General features: G+C 40.1%; 2 protein-coding genes across 4 annotated transcripts in view; one reads left to right on the forward strand and one right to left on the reverse strand.

Moving 5' to 3' along the window:
• LOC135702720 (alpha-protein kinase 1-like) overlaps positions 1-21,152 on the reverse strand; it is a 365,060-nt gene that overhangs the window by 18,310 nt on the left and 325,598 nt on the right. The window lies entirely within an intron of this gene.
• LOC135702737 (uncharacterized) lies at positions 9,176-10,105 on the forward strand. The gene is made up of 4 exons (XM_065223791.1): positions 9,176-9,380; positions 9,545-9,636; positions 9,721-9,871; positions 9,960-10,105. Exons 1-4 carry the CDS (start codon positions 9,215-9,217, stop codon positions 10,088-10,090), a joined length of 540 nt encoding a protein of 179 aa, XP_065079863.1. The 5' UTR covers positions 9,176-9,214; the 3' UTR covers positions 10,091-10,105.

The raw sequence follows: 21,152 nt of genomic DNA on the forward strand, positions 1-21,152 counted from the left end.
TCAAACCAATCTCACCAAGGTGGTCATACTTTAAAAACAGACCTGATAGGACTAGGAACTGTAAATATTAATTAAAATCTCAAATGTACTAAAGTTGAAAAGACGCATCTGTGTCACTTTAAAATTCATACATGTAAACCACACAAACACAAGAAATAAAGATCATTTAAAGTAAAAAAAAAAGTCATGATTCGAACGACCAGCATTGCACTGCAACAAATTGAATGTAAAATGATTGAAATTTGTTTCAGAATGTTACTGAAAATCTTTAAATTTAATCAAGAAATGATTGAATATTAGTCAGTACCTATTATTAGTGATTTAATCACTGCAACATTGAAAAATGAGCAATGCATGATTATTTCGAATTTATTCATGCATTATTACTGGCAAACTTATCTTGGTTCTGACTCAATAAGACAAAGCGGGAAATTACTTAGTTTTTAAGCATTTTCGATTTTATTTATTTTTGAGTGGACAACTTTTGATTACAACAGGTGATTGGCCCTTTTCAATTGGTGGTCGGAAATGTATTGCGTTGATTACTTATTCGATTTCCTTCTCTATCATACAATTGCCATACCAGCTTTAAATATTCAATAATGACTCAAGTTTCTAGGTTAATTCTGTGAGTCTATAGAAACTACTTGTATTTTTTGTTCCAGCACTTTTATCAAAAAAGAATTGATGCATTTATAAACAGAGGAAAACCTTCTGAGAAGGAAAGGGTTGAGCTACATGAGTTTTGAAAATTGATTTGAAAGTGAATTTGATTACAAATTTTTTTGCAGGATAGAGCACTACATACTATACAGTAGACTGATGCAAAATTTTAAATTTTCGCTCCACAGTGCTTCAGTGGTTCCAAATTGGGTCCTTATTAGCTAACTCGGCACAAATCATTTGAAGTTTACATGGAAATTACTATGGGAAATCCAAACTTTTCGTTCATTGTATTCTAGCCATTTTTCATATTGCACTGTAAAAAAAAATCTATAACAATTCTTATGAGAAATTTTCTCAACTACAACTTTGCAAAGCATGTGTATCCCACACCACCGCGTCCTAGCAAGAAGTACGGTCGACTTGTTTCGCGCTCCGTTAATTTGGAAGTTTTCTCGCTATTATCTGACGTAAATAATCAGTTTTTCTCGCTTAGTGATTCCTGGCATAATTCCGGATAAATTTATCAAAAAGTGAGTTTTTTTTTCTGAGAAGAAAGTGTGTTTTCGGAATCATCGAAAATTGTTTTTGCGATTGGCAATTCGCCAATCATTTTGCGCACCATCGGTGCGTGGTCACGCATACCTGTGCACACGGATCATCATCATCAAGTGTCAGCATCTGCCTCCACATTCAAACCGCTCATCCATCATCGTGTGTTCAGCTGAGTGCCAAGCTTCATACAAGCACACACCAACGAAGACCGCCCGCACACGCGGATCGAAGATCATCAAAGCTGCGCGTCGCTCCGCTGCTGTGTAAACGCTCGGTGATAGTAGTATAGGATTATCAGATAAGTTTTTGTTCTTGTTTCTTTCTTTCTCCCATCTGTTAAATTTTAAGTTTGTGTTTCTGTGTTAGTATTTTTTTTCTTCGTGTATTGTGTCCGAGTAATTTTGATTATCGTTGCAGTGGTAGAGCGTTTTTCGCTCCCACTAGTACGGCAAAATGGACATTTTGTCGGAAGACGAAATGGACGTTTTGTCGGAAGATGACACCACTTTGCCACGCGATAGCAAGAAGGGTCGAAAACGTCTGTCATCCCAGAAATCAGATGATGCCATCCCTGCTTCGTCATCTCAGTCTGGTAATGGACAGGGACAGATAAGCCCCCGATCGCGAGCCTACCCAGAAGACTCGACTGGCCCATGGGTTGTTTACTTTCAGCCCAAAAAGAAACCTTTGAATGTAATGCAAATTACTAATGATCTGACGAAGCGGTTCTCGGCCGTGACCGAAATCTCGAAGGTGAGGTACAATAAACTTCGCGTTGTCGTCTCTAACCTGAAACAAGCTAACGAGATTGCTGCCTCCCAGCTCTTTACACTCGAGTATAGAGTGTACATCCCAGCTCGTAATGTGGAGATCGAAGGTGTGGTCACCGAAGCGAGTCTGACCCCCGAGATCTTGGCGAAGCAAGCGGTTGGCCGTTTCAAGAACCCCTTGCTTCCCACGGTTGAGATACTGGAAGTCCAGAAGCTGAACTCAGTATCTTTCAGCGAGGGTAAAAAGAGCTTTACCCCCACAGACTCGTTTCGGGTGACCTTTTCTGGTTCAGCCCTTCCTCACTACATCGAGTTGGGAAAACTTCGGCTACCTGTGCGTTTGTTTGTTCCTCGGGTCATGAACTGCCAAAACTGCAAACAGTTGGGACATACGGCCTCTCACTGTGGCAGCAAGGCACGCTGTTCCAAATGCGGGGAGAAGCACGAGGATGGCGCCTGCACAGTCACTGCACCAAAATGCGTGTACTGTAAGGGAACTCCTCATGGTCTCTCATCGTGCCCGGCGTACAAACAACGCGGGGAGAAACTAGAACGCTTTCTTAAGGAGCGTTCCAGGCAGTCTTTTGCAGCAATGCTAAAAACAGCCACACCATCAACCAACGACAAAAATCCCTTTGCTGTTTTGTCTGATGACGAGTCTGACTCTGACTTGGCTGAGGAGGGAGTTTCTTTCAGTTTTCCGGAAGGTTCTGCACGGAAACGAAAACGCATCCGTTCGCGGAAAGTTGCAGATAAGGAACCCCAAATCAGCTTGCCCAAATCAAGGAGTGATGGAAAAAAGGAAGTTTCAACTCCTCCTGGTCTCCGCAGAACTGATTATAACCAGAATTTTCCATCTCTCCCGGGGACATCAAAAACCCCTGATGGCTCATTTTTAAGAACAGAAGCCCCTTCTTTATCCGGGTTGTTCTCATTTGATAAAATTGTGGACGATATTCTCAAGTACCTGAATATTTCTGATCCTCTCAAAAGCATTGTTCTGGCAATGCTTCCTTCTGTGAAGACCCTCTTGAAGCAATTGACATTGAAGTGGCCCCTCATTGCAGCAATCATTTCCTTCGATGGATAATTTTCCAAACGAGGTCGGGGATTTGATCACTGTTCTACAGTGGAATTGTCGAAGTCTCATTCCTAAATTAGATTCTTTTAAGTTTTTAATTCACAATAATGATTGTGATGCATTTGCTGTTTGTGAAACTTGGCTCTCTTCAGATATCGATCTTCCTTTTTATGATTTTAACATTATTCGACTGGATCGTGAGGATTCGCGTGGAGGAGGGGTACTTTTGGGGATCAAAAAGTGCCATTCCTTCTATAGAGTGAATCTTCCACAATTTCCAGGTATTGAAGTTGTTGCATGTTAGGCTATTATTAAAGGTAAGAGCCTTTGTATTGCTTCTGTTTATATTCCTCCTAGAGCCGTTGTTAATCGCAAACAACTTTCAGATATCTGTTCGGTACTTCCTGCTCCACGGTTGATTATGGGAGATTTGAATTCCCACGGTACAGGCTGGGGGGAACTGTATGATGACAACCGTTCTACTTTGATATATGACCTCTGCGACAGCTTTAATATGACAATTCTTAACAATGGAGAAGTAACACGTTTGGCTGGCCCATCCTCGAATGGAAGTAGATTAGACCTCACACTTTGCTCTAACTCATTATCGTTGGATTGCACGTGGAATGTGATCCAAGATCCCCACGGTAGTGATCACTTGCCGATCAAAGTTTCAGTTGCCAGTGGGTTCAATCCGTCGGAACCCGTTAACGTCGCGTACGATCTTACCCGTAATATCGATTGGACAAAGTTCAAGAATGTGATAGAAGATGCCCTAACGTCGGTAGAAGGGCTTCCACCGTTGGAGGAATATAACTTCCTCTCCAATCTGATCTTGGACAGCGCGCTTCAAGCTCAAACTCGGCCGGTTCCTGGAACGTCTTTCCGTAGGAAACCTCCTTCCCCTTGGTGGGACCAGCAATGCACTGAGGTTTATCGTAAAAAGTCCGACGCGTTTAAGCTTTTCCGGAAACGTGGAACACCCGTACATTTCGAAGCGTACTCGGCTCTTGAACGCGAACTCAAGAGCCTCATCAAAGCCAAGAAACGCGGATACTGGCGGCAATTCGTGGACGGATTATCGCGCGAAACGTCGATGAATACGCTTTGGAATGCGGCGCGAAGGATGCGTAACCGGTCTTCAAACAACGAGAGCGAGGAGTACTCCGATAGTTGGATCCTCAAGTTCGCGCGAAAAGTATGTCCTGATTCTGTGCCGGCACAGATGATTCCTTGCGAAACGACGAATTCGGTAGACGAGATCAGCCAGCCTTTTTCAATGCTGGAGCTCTCACTCGCGCTCCTTTCGTGTGGCAATTCGGCTCCGGGGGCTGATAGAATCAAGTTCAACTTGTTGAAGAACCTCCCAGACGTCGCTTAGAGGCGCATGTTGAACTTGTTTGGTCAGTTCCTGGAGCTCAATATTGTTCCGGATGATTGGAGGCGGGTGAGAGTTATAGCCATTAAAAAGCCTGGAAAACCCGCGTCAGATCACAATTCGTATCGTCCCATTGCGATGTTATCGTGTATTCGAAAATTGTTGGAGAAAATGATCCTTTTTCGCCTGGACAAATGGGTTGAGTTGAACCACCTACTCTCAGATACTCAATTTGGTTTCCGTAGGGGCAAGGGAACGAACGACTGTCTCGCGTTGCTTTCCACTGAAATTCAGTTGGCTTTTGCTAATAAAGAGCAAATGGCTTCTGTCTTCTTGGATATTAAGGGGGCTTTTGATTCAGTATCGGTTGAAGTCCTTTCAGACAAACTCCACGCTTGTGGCCTTTCTCCATTAATTAATAACTTTTTGTACAATTTGCTGTCAGAGAAACATATGAGCTTTTCTCATGGAAACTCTACAGCTTCACGATTTAGCTACATGGGTCTCCCCCAGGGCTCATGTTTAAGCCCCCTTCTGTATAATTTCTACGTCAGAGAAATTGACAATTGTCTAAGTGACAACTGCACGTTGAGACAACTTGCAGATGACGGAGTAGTGTCTATGACAGGGCCCAGAGAGGCCGACCTGCAAGGACCCTTACAGGATACCTTAGACAATTTGTCTACTTGGGATATCCAGCTAGGTATCGAATTCTCCACGGAGAAAACTGAGTTGGTCGTTTTTTCTAGGAAGCATAGCCCAGCACAACCAAAGCTTCAACTTTTGGGTAAACCGATCACTCATTCTATGTCCTTCAAATATCTTGGGGTCTGGTTCGATTCAAAATGCACCTGGAGATCCCACATTGAGTATCTGAAGCGGAAATGCCAACAAAGGATCAATTTTCTCCGAACAATTACCGGAACGTGGTGGGGAGCCCATCCGCAAGATCTTCTAACGTTGTACCGGACAACGATTTTATCGGTTTTAGAGTACGGTAGTTTTTGCTTCCAGTCGGCGGCTAAAACGCACATCATCAAACTGGAACGGATCCAGTATCGCTGTCTTCGTATCGCGTTAGGATGCATGCACTCGACTCATACGATGAGTCTCGAAGTGTTAGCGGGCATGTTGCCACTCTCTGATCGGTTTTCGGAATTATCCCTCAGGCTCCTCACCCGTTGTGAAATTATGAACCCACTGGTGATTGCAAACTTTGAGAAGCTTCTTGAGCTAAACCCTCAAACTCGTTTTATGTCATTGTACTACGTGTACATAACACAGGATGTCAGCCCTTCGCAGCATAATCCCTATCGTGTTTGCTTCTCCGACTTCGACAGTTCTGTTCATTTTGATTTATCAATGACGCAAGAGATTCGCGGAATCCCAGAGCATCATCGTTCCATGATTGCTCCGTCAATTTTCGCTGCAAAGTTTGGCCAAGTTGATTCCGCAAGATCGTTCTTCACAGATGGATCACTAATAGAGGCGTCCGCTGGTTTTGGTATTTATAACGAATTTCATAGCGCCTCTCTAATGCTCCATGCTCCTTGTTCCGTATATGTTGCGGAACTGGCGGCAATACATTATACGCTAGAAACGATCGCCTCACTTGCACCAGATCATTATTTTATTTTTACGGATAGTCTCAGTTCTGTCGAGGCTATTCGCTCCATGAGGCCGGTAAAGCACTCCTCGTATTTTCTCACGAAAATACGAGAGCTTTTGAGTGCTTTATCTTTAAGATCTTTTGTCATCACCTTTGCATGGGTCCCATCTCATTGCTCGATTCCGGGCAATGAGATGGCTGACTCACTTGCAAAGGTGGGCGCTATGGAAGGCGATATTTACGATCGACAAATCGCCTACGACGAATTTTTCTTCATTTATCGTCAACAGTCCCTCGCCAGCTGGCAAAATAAATGGAGTGAAGGGAGTTTGGGACGATGGTTATATTCAATCATCCCTAAGGTGTCGAAGTGTCCTTGGTTCAAGGGGTTGGATGTGGGTCGAGACTTCATTCGTATGATGTCTCGCCTCATGTCCAATCACTACTCGTTAAACGCTCACTTGTTCCGTGTTGAGCTGGGGGACAGTAATCTCTGTGAATGTGGACAAGGTTACCAGGACGCAGATCACATTATTTGGTCATGTGCTGAGCACCGTGGAGTCAGATCCGAGTTGTACGATTCCCTTCGGGCTCGAGGTAGACAACCTAATGTTCCAGTTCGGGATATTTTGGCTAGACGCGATCTGGAGTTTATGCAACTCATATATGTTTTCTTGAAGAATATTAATCATAGATTGTAAGTTTGATTAACCTTGTGTTTAGTTTGTGTTTTGTATGTGTGTGTGTGTATTTTTTTTGTAGATTTGTTTCGGTAATAATTGTATAATTACAGAATTGATATAACGTCGATAGGATTAAGTATATCTTTTAGAAATAGTGAAATTTTTGAATCATAAATCATATTCCAAATCTCCTTTTCCCTCTCCCGATCCAAACAATTGTCATCCACTAACCTCGAGAAGACCGCGAGTAATCGGTTCCAATCCTTTAATTTTAGATTTAAGACATTTATAATGTATAAAGAAAATGATAACTTGGCTCTGTAAAGTTTATTCGATTGAGCCTGTACAAATAAAGTAATTAACAAAAAAAAAAAAAACAACTTTGCAAAAGATCGTTTTTAAGTCAAACGTCAAATGAAATAGTTATTAATTTTTAAAGAGATTGATGATGATGATCAAGAAAGTGATTTGTGGGAAACACTGAATGTACACTGCAGTGTGACATAGTAGCCATGATTTTTGTTCTCTATTCTACGCGCCAGAAACACCAATGCACAGTGGTCTAGAATGCAGATTTAGGTGGAATGATATGTTTTGAACCTGAAATTGAAACTTTAGGCTAAAAGTCTCTACTACAAAGTTGTTCTTTATAGTTAGACCCTCATTTTTATGACAATGAATTCTAGGGTGTTTCTTATTATCATTAAAATCAAAAATCTTACCTTTTTGTTTTAAATAATAATTAAGGTATACATTCTTCGGCAAAGTTATAGCTGAGCTAAATTCAAGCAATTTTGTTGAAAACAATTTATTTGTATCTCTTAAATTGGCCAATTTAGAGCTATTTTCTTGAATTGAGAAATTTCTCATGAAAGTCATCTTCTAGAGACTTTTAAAACTCTTTTAGGCGAATGTTTTATAGCGAAATGTGTTGTCTGTATCTCTTCTAATAAAAAAGATATACCCAAATTTAGTAAAAAATATGAATAATTTCAAGTTGATTTTATACGAGTTTAAAAAATAAAATACCTCCAATTTTTTCATATTATTGATTTTTTTTTGCTTTATTAGAGAGATGCTCAGCCTTGAGCTGGTTCATCTCTTTCATAATACTGAGAATAACATAAGTCCTTTCAAATGCCGTAAGAATTTTTTTTTTGGTTTGCCCCAACCAGAGATATTAACATTTAAAAAGTGCATATTTTTAGTATAAAAACGTCATTAACTCTTGATAGGCGAAAGATATTGACAAGCTTCTTGCATCAAAAATTTTCGCCTTCTAAAGATCTAAAAGTCATTTGAAGACACCTTTGCTGAGAAATTTGAAATAAGAAAACTAGAGCAAAATAACTGTTTTTTTTAGCGCCACCCTAACTCAATTCAAGAAAATAGCTCTAAATCGGCCAATTTAAGAGATACAAAAAAGTTGTTGTCAACAAAGTTGCTTGAAATTAGCTCAGCTATAACTTTGTCGAAAAATGTATACCTTAATTTATTCAAACAAAAAAGTTAGATTTTTGATTTTAATGATAATAAGAACCACCCTAGAATTCATTGTCATAAAAATGAGGGCCTAACTATAAGGAACAACTTTGTATAAGAGACTTTTAGTCTAAAGTTTCTATTTCAGGCTCAAAACATATCATTCCACCTAAATCTGCATTCTGGACCACTGTGCAATGTTGCCTGCTGAAGAGTTGATTTGAGCATAATCGTAAGACACCAGTGACATGAATCCTCAATAACTTTTATTCCTTAGATTTTATCGAAAAGTGGTCAAAATTGCAGCTGAAAATATTTCTTACAAGCATAGTTACCATTTTTTAAAGCAGACCGATATGGTGAATTGTTAGATAGATATGAACTAACAATTTGGTTGCCAAGTCAGTTTCTTACTAAATGATTTCAAATTTTGGGAGGCTAATCAGGACTCAATTTGGAACCGTTTGAGCACTGTGGAGCAAAAATTTCAAATTTGGCATCAGTGCTTTCATGGTAGTTAGCACCAGTTATTGAAAATGAACATTATTTTATTTTTTTCCTTAAAGGCCGCAAAGGTTAGTTTTTTTTTGTGGGTAACCAGTTTCGAATTTACCATGACATCACTGATACTATAGGCATAAACGGCAGCAGGGTAAAGCCATCGTAATTTGCTTGGCTACCAACAGCACAAAAAGTCGAAAAATCCGTCCTGAAAATAACTTCCACGGGCTTTAGTAACTCTTTCAACTAACCGGAAAAAAATACCTCATTGTAACTGATAGGTAGCCGTCGCTAGGAGAGATAGAACTAGAAACCGAAAAAAAAAATCATCTTCCTTTTTCTTTATCTCATAGGCTGACTAAAAAAAACAAACGGACCGCTGGCAGCAAGCCGATTACAGACTGCCACAAAAAAGAACGAATAATCTGCTTTATTCTTTTTCAGTAGCTCAGTCGTGCTACAGCCGGTAAGGTGGTGTAACATTTTCGAAAGATGACAACTCCCAAGCGCGAATGTTCCCTGCTGGGATGCCTCCTGAGCCCCCGGCTGTACGGTGTGATCGTGGGCCTGCTAAGTCTGTGGGCCATGCTCGCTTCGCTCTCGGCTTCCGTCTATCTGATGGTGAAATACGACGATATCAAGGATGTTCCGGACAGTTGTGAGTATAAATCGTGTGAATCGCAATTCCAGTGCAGTGACGTCCAGTGAACGTGTGGAACATTTGGCATGATTTATCAAAAAACCAGAAATTCTTCGAATCACTCGACTGAATCGCTGAGAGTGCTACGCAGCAAATATCTAACAACCGCATCGCTATTTTAGTTAAACCCTACTACCGGTACGCCATGCTCGATACGATACTGATTCTGATTGGCGTGGCCATTGTTGGGCTCTATATATTTGGCATCTTCAAAGTACGTCCCCTCCCTCGTTCTCATATTTGATCAATCTCTCTTAAATCGATTTCCATTTCTGATTTCGGTTCTGAAATCCTACAGGTCAACGAGCACTATTTGATGCCGTTCATAGTGCTACTCGTGCTGGACTTTTTGGGCTACATTGTGTCTGAGACGATGGTGCGGCTGTATGCGAATATCGACGGCGGCACAACCGGGAAGGACCGATGGAAGCAAAACCTAATGGAGATTGGTTCGTTTGCGTTGCCATTTATCAGCGAATTGCACCGCGATTGGCTGTGTTCATTTTAATGAGATGTGCTTTGTTTACACATTTGCAGTGATATTCACCTGTCTGTTTGGCCTGACGACTCATCTCTATCGAATCTTCCAGCACCAACGACAACTGAGGGAGCAGAGGTTCGGCGGTTATCGAAGCATTTCGAGCAGTGTGGAGAACATTGGCATGTAGATTAAGGTGTTTTTCAAGATTGTTTGTTGTACATAGATTTTTTTTGGCAATATTTATGACTAGTTAAGTGACCTTCAATAAAAAAAAATCGCAGGTGTAGTATACTGCCGTTATAGATGCATAGCTGACCCTTGTTCTAAGATACTTATGCGTATAACGGCAGTATAATCAATGAAAATCAGAACTCTCTTGTCGTCTTGTGGCAAATATTCTTCATTCTGTAATTTTCCATTAGTAGTCAGATGGTTCGATTCATAATTCATCCATTTTGGTTTAATATTTTTTTAAATAAAACCCAAATCACGGTTTTAGTCATTCCGACGAGCTTGCTCACTTTCTTTCGAAAAGCCTCCAACACTTTTGAAAAGTTAGAAATTACTTTGATCTAAATATTCCCCTTGCCTTTGACGCTTCTTTTGCAAGCATTTTATCGGCTCCCAACTTATAAAGTTTGAACCCGAAACATTTTGGACACATTAAAAACGCTGCCATTAAGGCATTTTTTGAGTAAAGTTTTTCAAAATTTCTCTGGATCAAGCTAAGAGTGTATAGCATCACAGTAGACATTGGTTGTCAGGATAAATTGTTTACATCATTGCTTCACCGGAGCAAGCACGTCGCGATTCGATCCTGCAGGCTCGAAACTAAAATCCCGGTCTATCCCCTCCTGGCATTTTTAGATCAAATTCCTGGCCAGGAATGGCAGGAATTTTATACCTCGATTGACCAGAAGAGTGCTCCGGAGAATGTAAAATCAAAAAGAAGTCGAAATTCTCCAAAAAGTTCTTTGTCTGTCAAGCAATGTGCAGTTGTGGGCTGAAACGCAAGACTTTCGTTACTTCTGGGACCATGGGCCAGCAAATTGTAGCCAGTTGGTTACAATCCGTGGATTTTCGTCTGTATGAGTTGTTGTTGTTTGCAAAATTCACGTATTTCAATAACAAAGACAGAAGGCAACACACGGTAGCGAGAGGGTTAGTACCGCTGCCAAAAGCTTTAAGCTAAAAATGAAAAGAGAATTAAAAAAAAAATGGTTTATGAGAGTCATCTTAGATTTAGAAGATTTTTTTGTTGGAGAGGGGAGTGAAACCACTGCGTCCATTATTTGAACTTTTGTGGTACCCCTATTTGCTGTTTGTATCATGCAAACCGACCACTATTTAACGAGAGGACGGCTAACTGCCTGGATACATCTTTTCCCAGTCTGGTATAACATGGTTTATAAAACCAACTACTAGAGTCGGTGTATAATGAGTCACGCCAAGAGAAAAACAGTTGAACTCGCATCACGGTTTTCGAAGGATTCCCTTTCTTTTCACTTGGCAACAGAGGACTTCTACATCAACTTTAAATGACTTCTAGCGAGAACCAAAAATAACGGCTGTAGTGAATCATAATATCAGTGATTTTGTCAAATTATCTTATCAAAAAATAGTAGAAATTCTCATTACTGATCAAAACCAAACGTATCCCATGACCATTTAATGCTCGCTGCGTGTTTCTGATGATTTCTTCAATTTTATTTTATATTTCATTGCAATACCTTTCGTAGACCTTTCATAGCATCGTAATGTTTATTTACTTTGCACGATAGGTAGCCGATTTGACAGTTCAATAGGTAGACTTGGCTTCACTCTTGGCGTGACTCATTATACACCGACTCTACCAACTACCTTTCCAGGATATGCAGACCAAATTTCACTAGGTTGTAAGCTAATACTTCCAAGAAATTTAGATCTACGCTTGTGTAATGCACAACAACTGCAGAGCAGATGTTCCGAGGTTTCAAGTTTCAAATTACAGAAACGACGGATATCACTCTGAACCCGACCAATGTACTTGATGTGATATCTACTAGGACAGTGCCCAGTTAATAGACCCAGTGTATATACTAAGAGCTGTTTTATTGAGTTCTAAGAGCTTTTTGGTGTATGTTATATTAGGAGTTAATAAATCTATTCGACTGGTTGCAGTTTGTGACTGTCGTCCAATTGGTCATCACCCTTTGCTCTTATGATAATTCGGAAGAATTTCTGATCACTTTGATATGATGAGAGAATATTTGGAGAACTCGATTACAGTTTCCTATTAGCCCAAGGTCTTCGATAAAATTTCTGATAATTCGGAAAAACTCCTGATCAACCTGCTATGATTTGATTTTTTTGATTTTGATTTTGCGAGACAGAAGGGGGTCTTATGAAGGCCAGATCTCAAGTCTCAAGGCCAAATTCCAGAACTTGAGTGGAACATGGTTCTCACGTCAAACTATAATGTCTAAAATGAACCACATGCCCCAACCAACCCTAGAACGGCTCCCATACACTCTCCATGCTGAATCGTGAGTCCCCCCTTTTCCCATATCATTATATGCAAAATAATAACCCGATGCAGGTCAATTGAATATGCCTAATTGAATTAGTTGCAATGATAGTGTTAACAGTAATGACAGTATAATATAGTAATTTAATAAAATGAATATTTACCTGTTAATAATGATCGAGGTTGGTGAAAAGTATGGGAAGTTGTTAGTAGATTTTACCATCACATAGTTAGTCGAATCCTTGGAAACCATCATCCTCGTCTTCAGAGAAATCTCTGAAATCCAGGATGTTCAGTTGCTCATCGCTACTTGAATCGCTGAGAGTAACTTCCGAGTCTTCGTATTCTGATTCCACCATTTCAGTGAACAATCTTGTCGTGGCTGATTTGAACTCACTTCTGTTATTAGCCACCTCTTGCCAATAATCCACCGATCGACCGCTTCTTTCTACATCCTGCCTTACGCTGGTTTTCCAAGTGAAGCAGGGTCTTCCAACTTTTTTCTTCTCCGGGATCCTATACTCTAGGGCTTTCCTGATAATCCCCTGAGGTGCGCTTCTTACGACGTGTCCATAAAAGTTTAGACGAGAAACCCTGATTTTATTGTTTATGGTTCTTCCTTCCAACTCCCGTACAGCTATATACTGTGAATCAGACTGTTCATTGTTCGGTGAAGTCTCTACATTGACTAATTGTTGTTCTTGTGGTTGTTGCTGCTGTGACTGTTCCATGTTTTCAGATTCTTCTCCTTCACGAGACCCTGCATTACTCCTGCTCAATCTTTTTAGTGTAGACAACATCGTGCTCTCCATTCTACGAAGGGAGTTCCTATTACTTTTGAGTACCGTTGCCACTTCCATTGAATACGTCACTACCGGCGTTATCAAAGCGTGATACAGTTTCTTTACCACAGGCCATCTTACTGGGTGTTGCCGCAAAAAACCGCATAGTGTATGGAAGGCTTTGTATGCTTTCTTTATTCGATCTGATGTTGTCTGTTTCCGGGTTGGACTGCTGGTAATCGTTGCTCCCAGGTATGTCAGTTTCGTTACTAGGGTTAGTTTGTATTTTCCAAAATCATATGTCTGGTCTGGGTTAACGTTCCTTATATTGTACGGGTCCCTAAACAGTACTTTGGTTTTGGAGGTATTTATTTCCAAACCAATCGATGCTAATAATCGTTCCAATACAGATAGCAGATGTTCGACTTCGTCAATATTTTCACACAAAAACAGGAGGTCATCAGCATATGCCAGAATGAGCGGTAGTACGATACTCTCTATATGCTCCATATTTAGTTCTGGGATAAATTCCTTCATCGTGACAAGCGGCGAACCAGCCAATGGCTGAAAGCCTTGTAAATAAAGGAAAAAAAAAAAAATCGTGACAAGTACGTGATGCAACATGATAACAAACAAGATTGGGCTGATGGGGCAACCTTGTTTGATTCCTCTTTTTTTCGTGTTATTTGCGTGCGTTGGCCATACCACTGCAAGGATGTCTCTTCACTCAAACACGCCTTAAGAATCCTGTTAACCAATGATTCGGACACGCCCATTTCCCGCAATATTGGGAAAAGCTTTGACACATCGATTTTATCAACCTTGCCGAAGGTCCACAGATACTATAATGACGGGTTTGCCTTTACGCCATTTTTCATCCAGTATCCGTCGAAGAACAAAAATCTGGTTCGTAGCGCTTCTTTTTCGCATGAAGGCCATCTGGTAATCGGGAATCTGCGGAAGTTGCTGTTGTAGTCTGTTCAGCAATATTTTTGCATACAGTTTATATGCTACTGAGCATAATGTAATTCGCCTGTAGTCATTTGTCGATTGTGGGCTGGGTATTTTTGGGATTGGTATCTGTATTGTTGTTGCCCATGACACCGGGACTTCGTTGCTCCGAAAAACGTCGACTAGTAGTTCCACTAATTGATCCAGTAGGTTTTCAGATCCGTGTTTCAGCAATTCAGCTGCTATTCCATCCAGGCCAGGTGCGGAATTGTTACGCATTTCTATTATTATTCTTATCACCTCGTCCTTTGTAGGGTCTGGTCCCGGAGAGCGCTCGTCAGTTTCATCAGTTAGCTGAATATCTGTCCCCGCTCCTTGTTCTCATAGCCTCATCTCCCAGTCTCTAATATGGATAAATTTCCCACGCTTGCTTCCATTATTCCTTCTGTGTGCTTTGATAAACCTGAATGTTTCCACCATTTTATCTAATCCATTATCATGTTCTGTTTCTTCAAGAAACCTGTTGATTTTGTCTTCGAAATGTTGTTTAATAGCATTTGCTTTATCGCGTCTGGCTTCCGCGCAGCTTTTCTTCAAAACTGGGTTCGACCGATCCAAAATAAGTTTGTGATGAATTTGATCGTACCGTTTATAAGCTTTCTCACGCCTTGGAGTCATAGGAGTTGTGGGACAACTCAAGTGAGATTGTGCTGCTGTAGTCATAGCTATCTTTTCCCATTTTTCACTTATGCTGGCATTACCAGGGATGCGAGTTAGGTTTCTATCTAATGTTACCTGGTATCTTTCCTTTATGGTTTCGTCATTATATAGTAGTCCTAGATAAAGTTTAGCCCGCTTCGTTGGATGAATGGCTGGACCTTCTTGTGAAATTGTTACACTTTCTGTATTTCTTTTGCGTTTAATTATTTCTATCACCATTTTATGATCGCTGATTGATGCTGGATGCAGGAACGCTTTGATATCAGGATTGCATAAAAAGGACATTACGCTTAGTAGTATATGGTCGATTTGAGATTCACTCTTCCGGTTGCTCCATGTAACTCTGACGGATTTTGACTTGGCGAATGTGAGGTAATCCTTGAGTTTGAGGCAGTGAATTAGATTCTTCAATTCCAGTCCGTTTACATTTGACTGCCGATGTAGTAGGTTGTGTCCTATGTAGCGTCTTTCGCTATCCGTTAGGTCTTCTACTCCTAGGTGGGCATTGAAATCGCCGAGCATTGCAATTCTGTTTTGTAGGTGGTTTGAAAGACCTAAAACATATCTAATCAACACAGAAAATTCTCCATTATCCTCCTTGGTCACCGGTCTAGCATAAGTGGATATAAATATAATATTTTCTCCAGCGAAGTCACTAAGATACGAGCACGAGTTCGAACTTATCTTTTTGATTTTATTCGGCTTATGTATAGATTTATGAACGACAATAGCAGTCCCTCCTCCTTCTCGTTGGCGAATTCTATCGTCATCGTTAACATAGTACCACACATAATGTCGTATCTCGAACGTGCATCCAGGCATACGCGACTCTTGTATAGCGGCTAATGTGATCTGTTGTTCGTTAAGAGCAATGTCTAATTCGTCTCGTTTCCTGTCATTTGAGCATCCTCTGACGTTCCATGTTGCTATTCTGTATTTTTTGGTTTGGGTTTCCTGTCATTGTCGTATTAATTGTCGTATGTTCGTATGACCTGTTACTTATTTGTGATGCATCAATCCTTGGGTTCCGCTGCCATATTTCGATTTCGCTGTTCGGGGCCTGATAACCTCGTTCATTGGGTGTCTGTTCTGTTACCTCTTGGGATCTATTATTTCGTAATTGTAGATTTTGGATAATACTATCGTAGTGATTCCTGCTGCATCTTTCTCCAGTATGAGCAGTAATCCGGTATGCAAGGCGTATAACTCTATTGACTGTTCCATTCTCGTTAAATTTTATAATTGGTCCATTTTCGTTGTACACGTCGACTCTCCTTCCATAGATTATGGATACCGCTGAAATCGTTTCCTCACCGCCCCATTCTGCTGAGGTTTCGAACCTTTGCAAGAACAGTTGGGTTTTCTCTTCCAATGTATTACCAGGAGTGCGTATTTCAGGATCCATAAGATAGGATATCAGGTTGTCTGAATATGTATGAATGTGACTCCGGATGTGAGTCACAACTTCCCGTCTGAGCTGCCAAACTATCTCATAATGTTGCTCCGAATGCGCCTCTGTATGATGAAGTTGGTTCACTATCGATGAAAATAAACAGTGTCCATCTCTTGCTATCAATCTCACTAGTACAGCTCCTCGATTATACCGCATCACTTCCATTTTGAATCTGATCGTGGATCCTTCGTGTTTTTATCTAACTATCTCCATTATATTCGTAGGTGTCGGATCAATTCTGCAAGATTATGTGATACTTACATTTAAGTATTATTTTATCTTCACCTTGTTCAGTGTATCTCATCATGCACCGATATAAAGAGAGAAAGACAATAGAACAAAAAAAAAATTAATTAATTAAGTATTATTAGTAACATTTATTATATTTGCTATCAGGGTGCCTTCCATTCAAATATGGACATAACTGTGGAATAACAAGATGCGCCAAACACAAACCCCACACTTCCCTCCGCCACTTACGCACAACATACATCATCATAATATCCCACCACTCCACCATCTCACAAAAAATTCCCTCAGCCAAAATGAATGGAAGGCACCCTGTTTACTGTTTACAATTAGGCTTATAGACATGCGTAAACTTTGAAACCTCTACCCAATCTGGCAAATCTAATCATCAAAAACTTAAAAGGCACCAAAGGTGGTACAAATAAAAGCAAAAACTCCACTGAATGCTAATAAATGAAACCGATGAATGACTGACTATTTTACGAGAAATCGAGGAAGTAATATTGAATAGTAGTAGTAAAGAGTGATTTGCGGTAGAACAGTCGTTTTGTTTGCGCTCTGGTCGTCTTCAAATTCGCTCATAAGGAAATCATCTTCGCTGTCTTCATCCGAGAAGGAATATAGTTGATATCGTTGTTTTCTTCAAAACTGCATCGTATTGATCTAAATAAAAGAAAAGAGAAAACAAAATCGCCACTCGATCAAGCCAAATTCAAAGGTAGTATCTGTGTGATGTAGCATTCCAAAAGTTTTGAGCCAAATAATGAAAATTAATTTTTTATATTTTTGTAACTATTAGACTCAATTATTTAAAAGAAACAATTCATATTTTATACTATAATTCTAAACTACATAATTATTTAAGTTTGGCTAGTAGTTAAATCAAAACAAACTTTGGTCCGCTACATCACAACTGGCATCACTAGTGTGCATCTTTCAAAATGTAAAGATACAGACAAGCCCTGGGACCTGGTTGCAGTTAAGCAATCCTCAAGGTTATGCCAATGCCCAGGGAACTCCTGATCAACCTGCTATGATGAGAGTATATTCAAAGGATTTAGTTTCAATTTCTGATTAATTGAAGACCTTTGACATGATGCCTGATCATCCTTATATTTTGAAAATACATTTTAGCTGGCCGAAGAGCTTCAGAAGAAATTCTGATAAATTTGTTATGACATGGAAATATATGGAGAACTCTATTTCAATTTGTATTGCTATAATTGCCTTTAGCTGGTTCGTCTCTTTGAAGGGAAGGGATTTCTGAGGGAGTCCCGGAAAAAGAAAATAAATAAATTGCATAGTGTTTGTTACAGAGTTTACGGATCTCAGTGTTCTGTGTCGATTGTTGTAACAGTAAGGATTAAGGAAGGTATACGAAGTTGCGGGGTTGTCGTCGTTGTTCTTGCGTTTGTCATGTCATTTAGATAGCTGGTGTTGGTCAAGTGCCGTCGTTCATCCGTTGTCGAGTCGTTGTTCGTTGCGCGGTTCTACGTAGATTTATAATAGCCGGTGTCTTTAAGGAAGCCAAGAAGTGTTGGTCTCAGAGGTTTTGATATGCAGGGCAATTTATTATGAGATGCTCAACTGACATTTTGGTTGAGCACCCCATACATTGTTTGTGGAATCCATCACGGGATCCGAGATCGTGTGAGAATCTGGTGTAACTACAGCGTAATCTGGAGAGTACTCTCTGGTCCTTCCAGTTTTTGGTGCCGGACCAGCATTTCGTATCTTCTTTTATTTTGCGTAAGAAAGGGTCTCGGGTATTAGCCCATCCCTTGTCCTATGCCAAGCGATGATCGTTGTGATCCAGATTTTCAAATCAGCTGCAGGGACTTCCGGTTCCACTGGGGTTTTTGATCTGCCGATCGCTGCCAGCTTGTCTGGGAACCCAGACATATACGGTGTTACTGTTAGAAGCTGTTACTGTTGCTTGCACCAACGGGTGTCGGTTCCTCGGACTCTCAAGGGCCTTCAGCATACTGACCGAATCGGTAATGATGGCCTTCCAGGAAAAAAAAAACTGTACTCCGTAACGGCTGAGAAGATGGCAGCTGCCTCAGCCGAGAAAATCGATGTAGGCTTAGGAAGGCCTCTGCTGGTATCTAAGTTGGGGCCGAATACGCCATAGCCGGCTTCGCTCGCTGTTTTTGAACCATTCGTATAAATGAGGTCGTATCTATTCAGCGTTGTTCTAATGATCTCGTTGAAGTTGAGAGTAGTCCCAAATAGTTCCAGATGCTCCCTACAAACTGATTTAAATTCACTACACAGGAGTGTATTGTTGGTACGTGTGGAACACTTGGTCTAAAGTGAAATATTAGTGACTTTTTTTTTAACGAAGATCAAATAGATGTGCAGTCTTCGACAAAGTTGTTTTGTATCCTATTCTCAATCTAAGTCCGAAATTGGGAGATACTTGAGCAATGTTAGGATTGTTGGTAAGCAAATGAATAGGTTCGTTCCGTTTCCCATACATTTTCCCATACAAAATTTAAAATTCTCCCGCAAATCCAGTTTATAACCATATTTGCTCAAAATATGCCCAGTTATTGGGGGCCTCAATATGCAGTGAAAGATCAGTGGGGTACAGAGTGTTGTAAAGTTGACCCACTGCTCATGCCAATCAAGCAAGCGATGAGACATAACCGACCCAATAATGTGGAGCAGCCTGGGACTGAACCCAAGAGGTACTGCTCAGTTAGTAAAAACAGTCACCATTAGGCCATCAAGGGGCCACCCTTAGCTCAGTCAGTAAAGGCGCAGTTACAAAGCAAGACCATGGTGGAGGTGGCTGGATTCGATTCCCGGATGGAAAAATTCTCGACTTTTCGGATCACAATTGTTATTACTAGGACATCGTTGCTTGCTATTTTCGGAATTCACACAAGCACAACATCAGCAGCTCTTATTATGAGAAAATCTAAAATACATTTATTTGTGAACGTCTTCGGTGACAGTGTCGTATGACAGAGCCTGTCATATGACATTTTAGTTTGGTACTGTAAATAAATCAAAACGAAAGCTTGTTTTGCAAGTGTCGGAAGCAAAGGCAGTCGATTATCATAGAAAATGTGTCGAATACGGTGACCGCTTACAAGACTGATCTAGACACAAAGCTTATCGCACACAATAAGCTAATATTCAATAAACAATAAGCTTGAAATGCGAAGAAGAAGAGAAGATTAATCGAAGAAGATTAGTCGAAGAAGATTCATATTACAAAGCACCGTTTATCATCGAGTAGTAGGGTTATTAACATTCAAGCCAAGTAGTGACGATGATACGCTGAATGGAAATGATATGATCATGTTAATAAAGCGAGTTATCTGATGTTAACGAACGTGAATTTCGTGTTCACCCTTTAAACTCCGGGACTCAATTACATTACCCGCAAACATTTAGAAAAGGCCTTCCAAGATTACCCCGAAATGCACACTACCAGTGCTTACCCTCATTAAAGTTTCCTCTAAACCCGATTACATATTTCACTTCATTCGACGGATTAAGGCTAAAAGCTGATTATGCCGCACGTACTTCTATCATCCTTCCAACTTCTCAGTAGTAGAAATAGCACCAAACAGTCACACAAAAAGACCGAAAAACAGCTCCAAGAAACAGCATTATCTCTCTTTTCTCGTCATCACACTATGGGCCAGACAATAAAGTTTCGCGACAAAAAAAAAAATGTTTCATTCCAATCGGCATTTTTCTATCTCCCAATCAATCTTGACGAAATTTTACCATTCTATTAAATATAGACCCGAACTAATTTAATAGTTTAACAATCAAAAATTTGTTGATTCCACTTAATACCAAGGTTAATTTAATTCGTTTTAATTTATTTACAGCCATATTTATGCTTTGAAAAATTTTAAATACAGCAGTTGTTTTCATTGTTTCTTAGTAAAAATTACTATTTGTTTACAAGTTCCATCTGAAAGCAACGGTATTCCCGAGAATTTGACCTGATACCAATCCAGGGAGGTAGCCTGAACTCTATCCTTCAGATTGGTACCAATTGTTTTTTGCAGAATAATTTAAAATAAAGCGTAAATTTCCAAGTTTTCCAACATTTTCTCAAAAAATTGTGATTAAATCCAGTTTAAGCATTAGAAAAGTGCTGTGTGTTGTGCATGAGCTTCTGGAAAAAATATAACGTTACATACTTACATAACATACCTTGTTATTGAAAATATCTAAAATAGAAATAAATATAGTTGTTTCACCGTTCCATAATTGTGTCACCAATTTTGATTGTGTTCTCTAAATAACTCAGAAACAATATGCTGTAGAACTTTGACGCCTTCAGAAGAGTTGTTTATTTTTTTTAAAGATAATCGACTTTTCCCAAGACATCAAGCCTCCGAAATATCAGAGTAAAAATATATAATTTAGAGCCATCTATGCGGACGAGTTTCAAACTATCTGTTAATACCATTAGATTTTTTTTATAATGAGAAACTTCTTACAAGACATCAAGCCTTGGAAATGCTTCGTTTAAGAGTTATAGGCATTGCCGTCTAAATTGCACTTCTGACCCACTGTGCATCGTCGTCGTCGTCGTCGTCGGTTGTGACAAATA

The sequence above is a fragment of the Ochlerotatus camptorhynchus genome, unplaced genomic scaffold, assembly GCF_037179485.1.
Source record: "Ochlerotatus camptorhynchus isolate MF236.1 unplaced genomic scaffold, CSIRO-AGI_Acam_v1.1 ptg000196l, whole genome shotgun sequence".
Lineage (NCBI taxonomy): Eukaryota > Metazoa > Arthropoda > Insecta > Diptera > Culicidae > Ochlerotatus > Ochlerotatus camptorhynchus.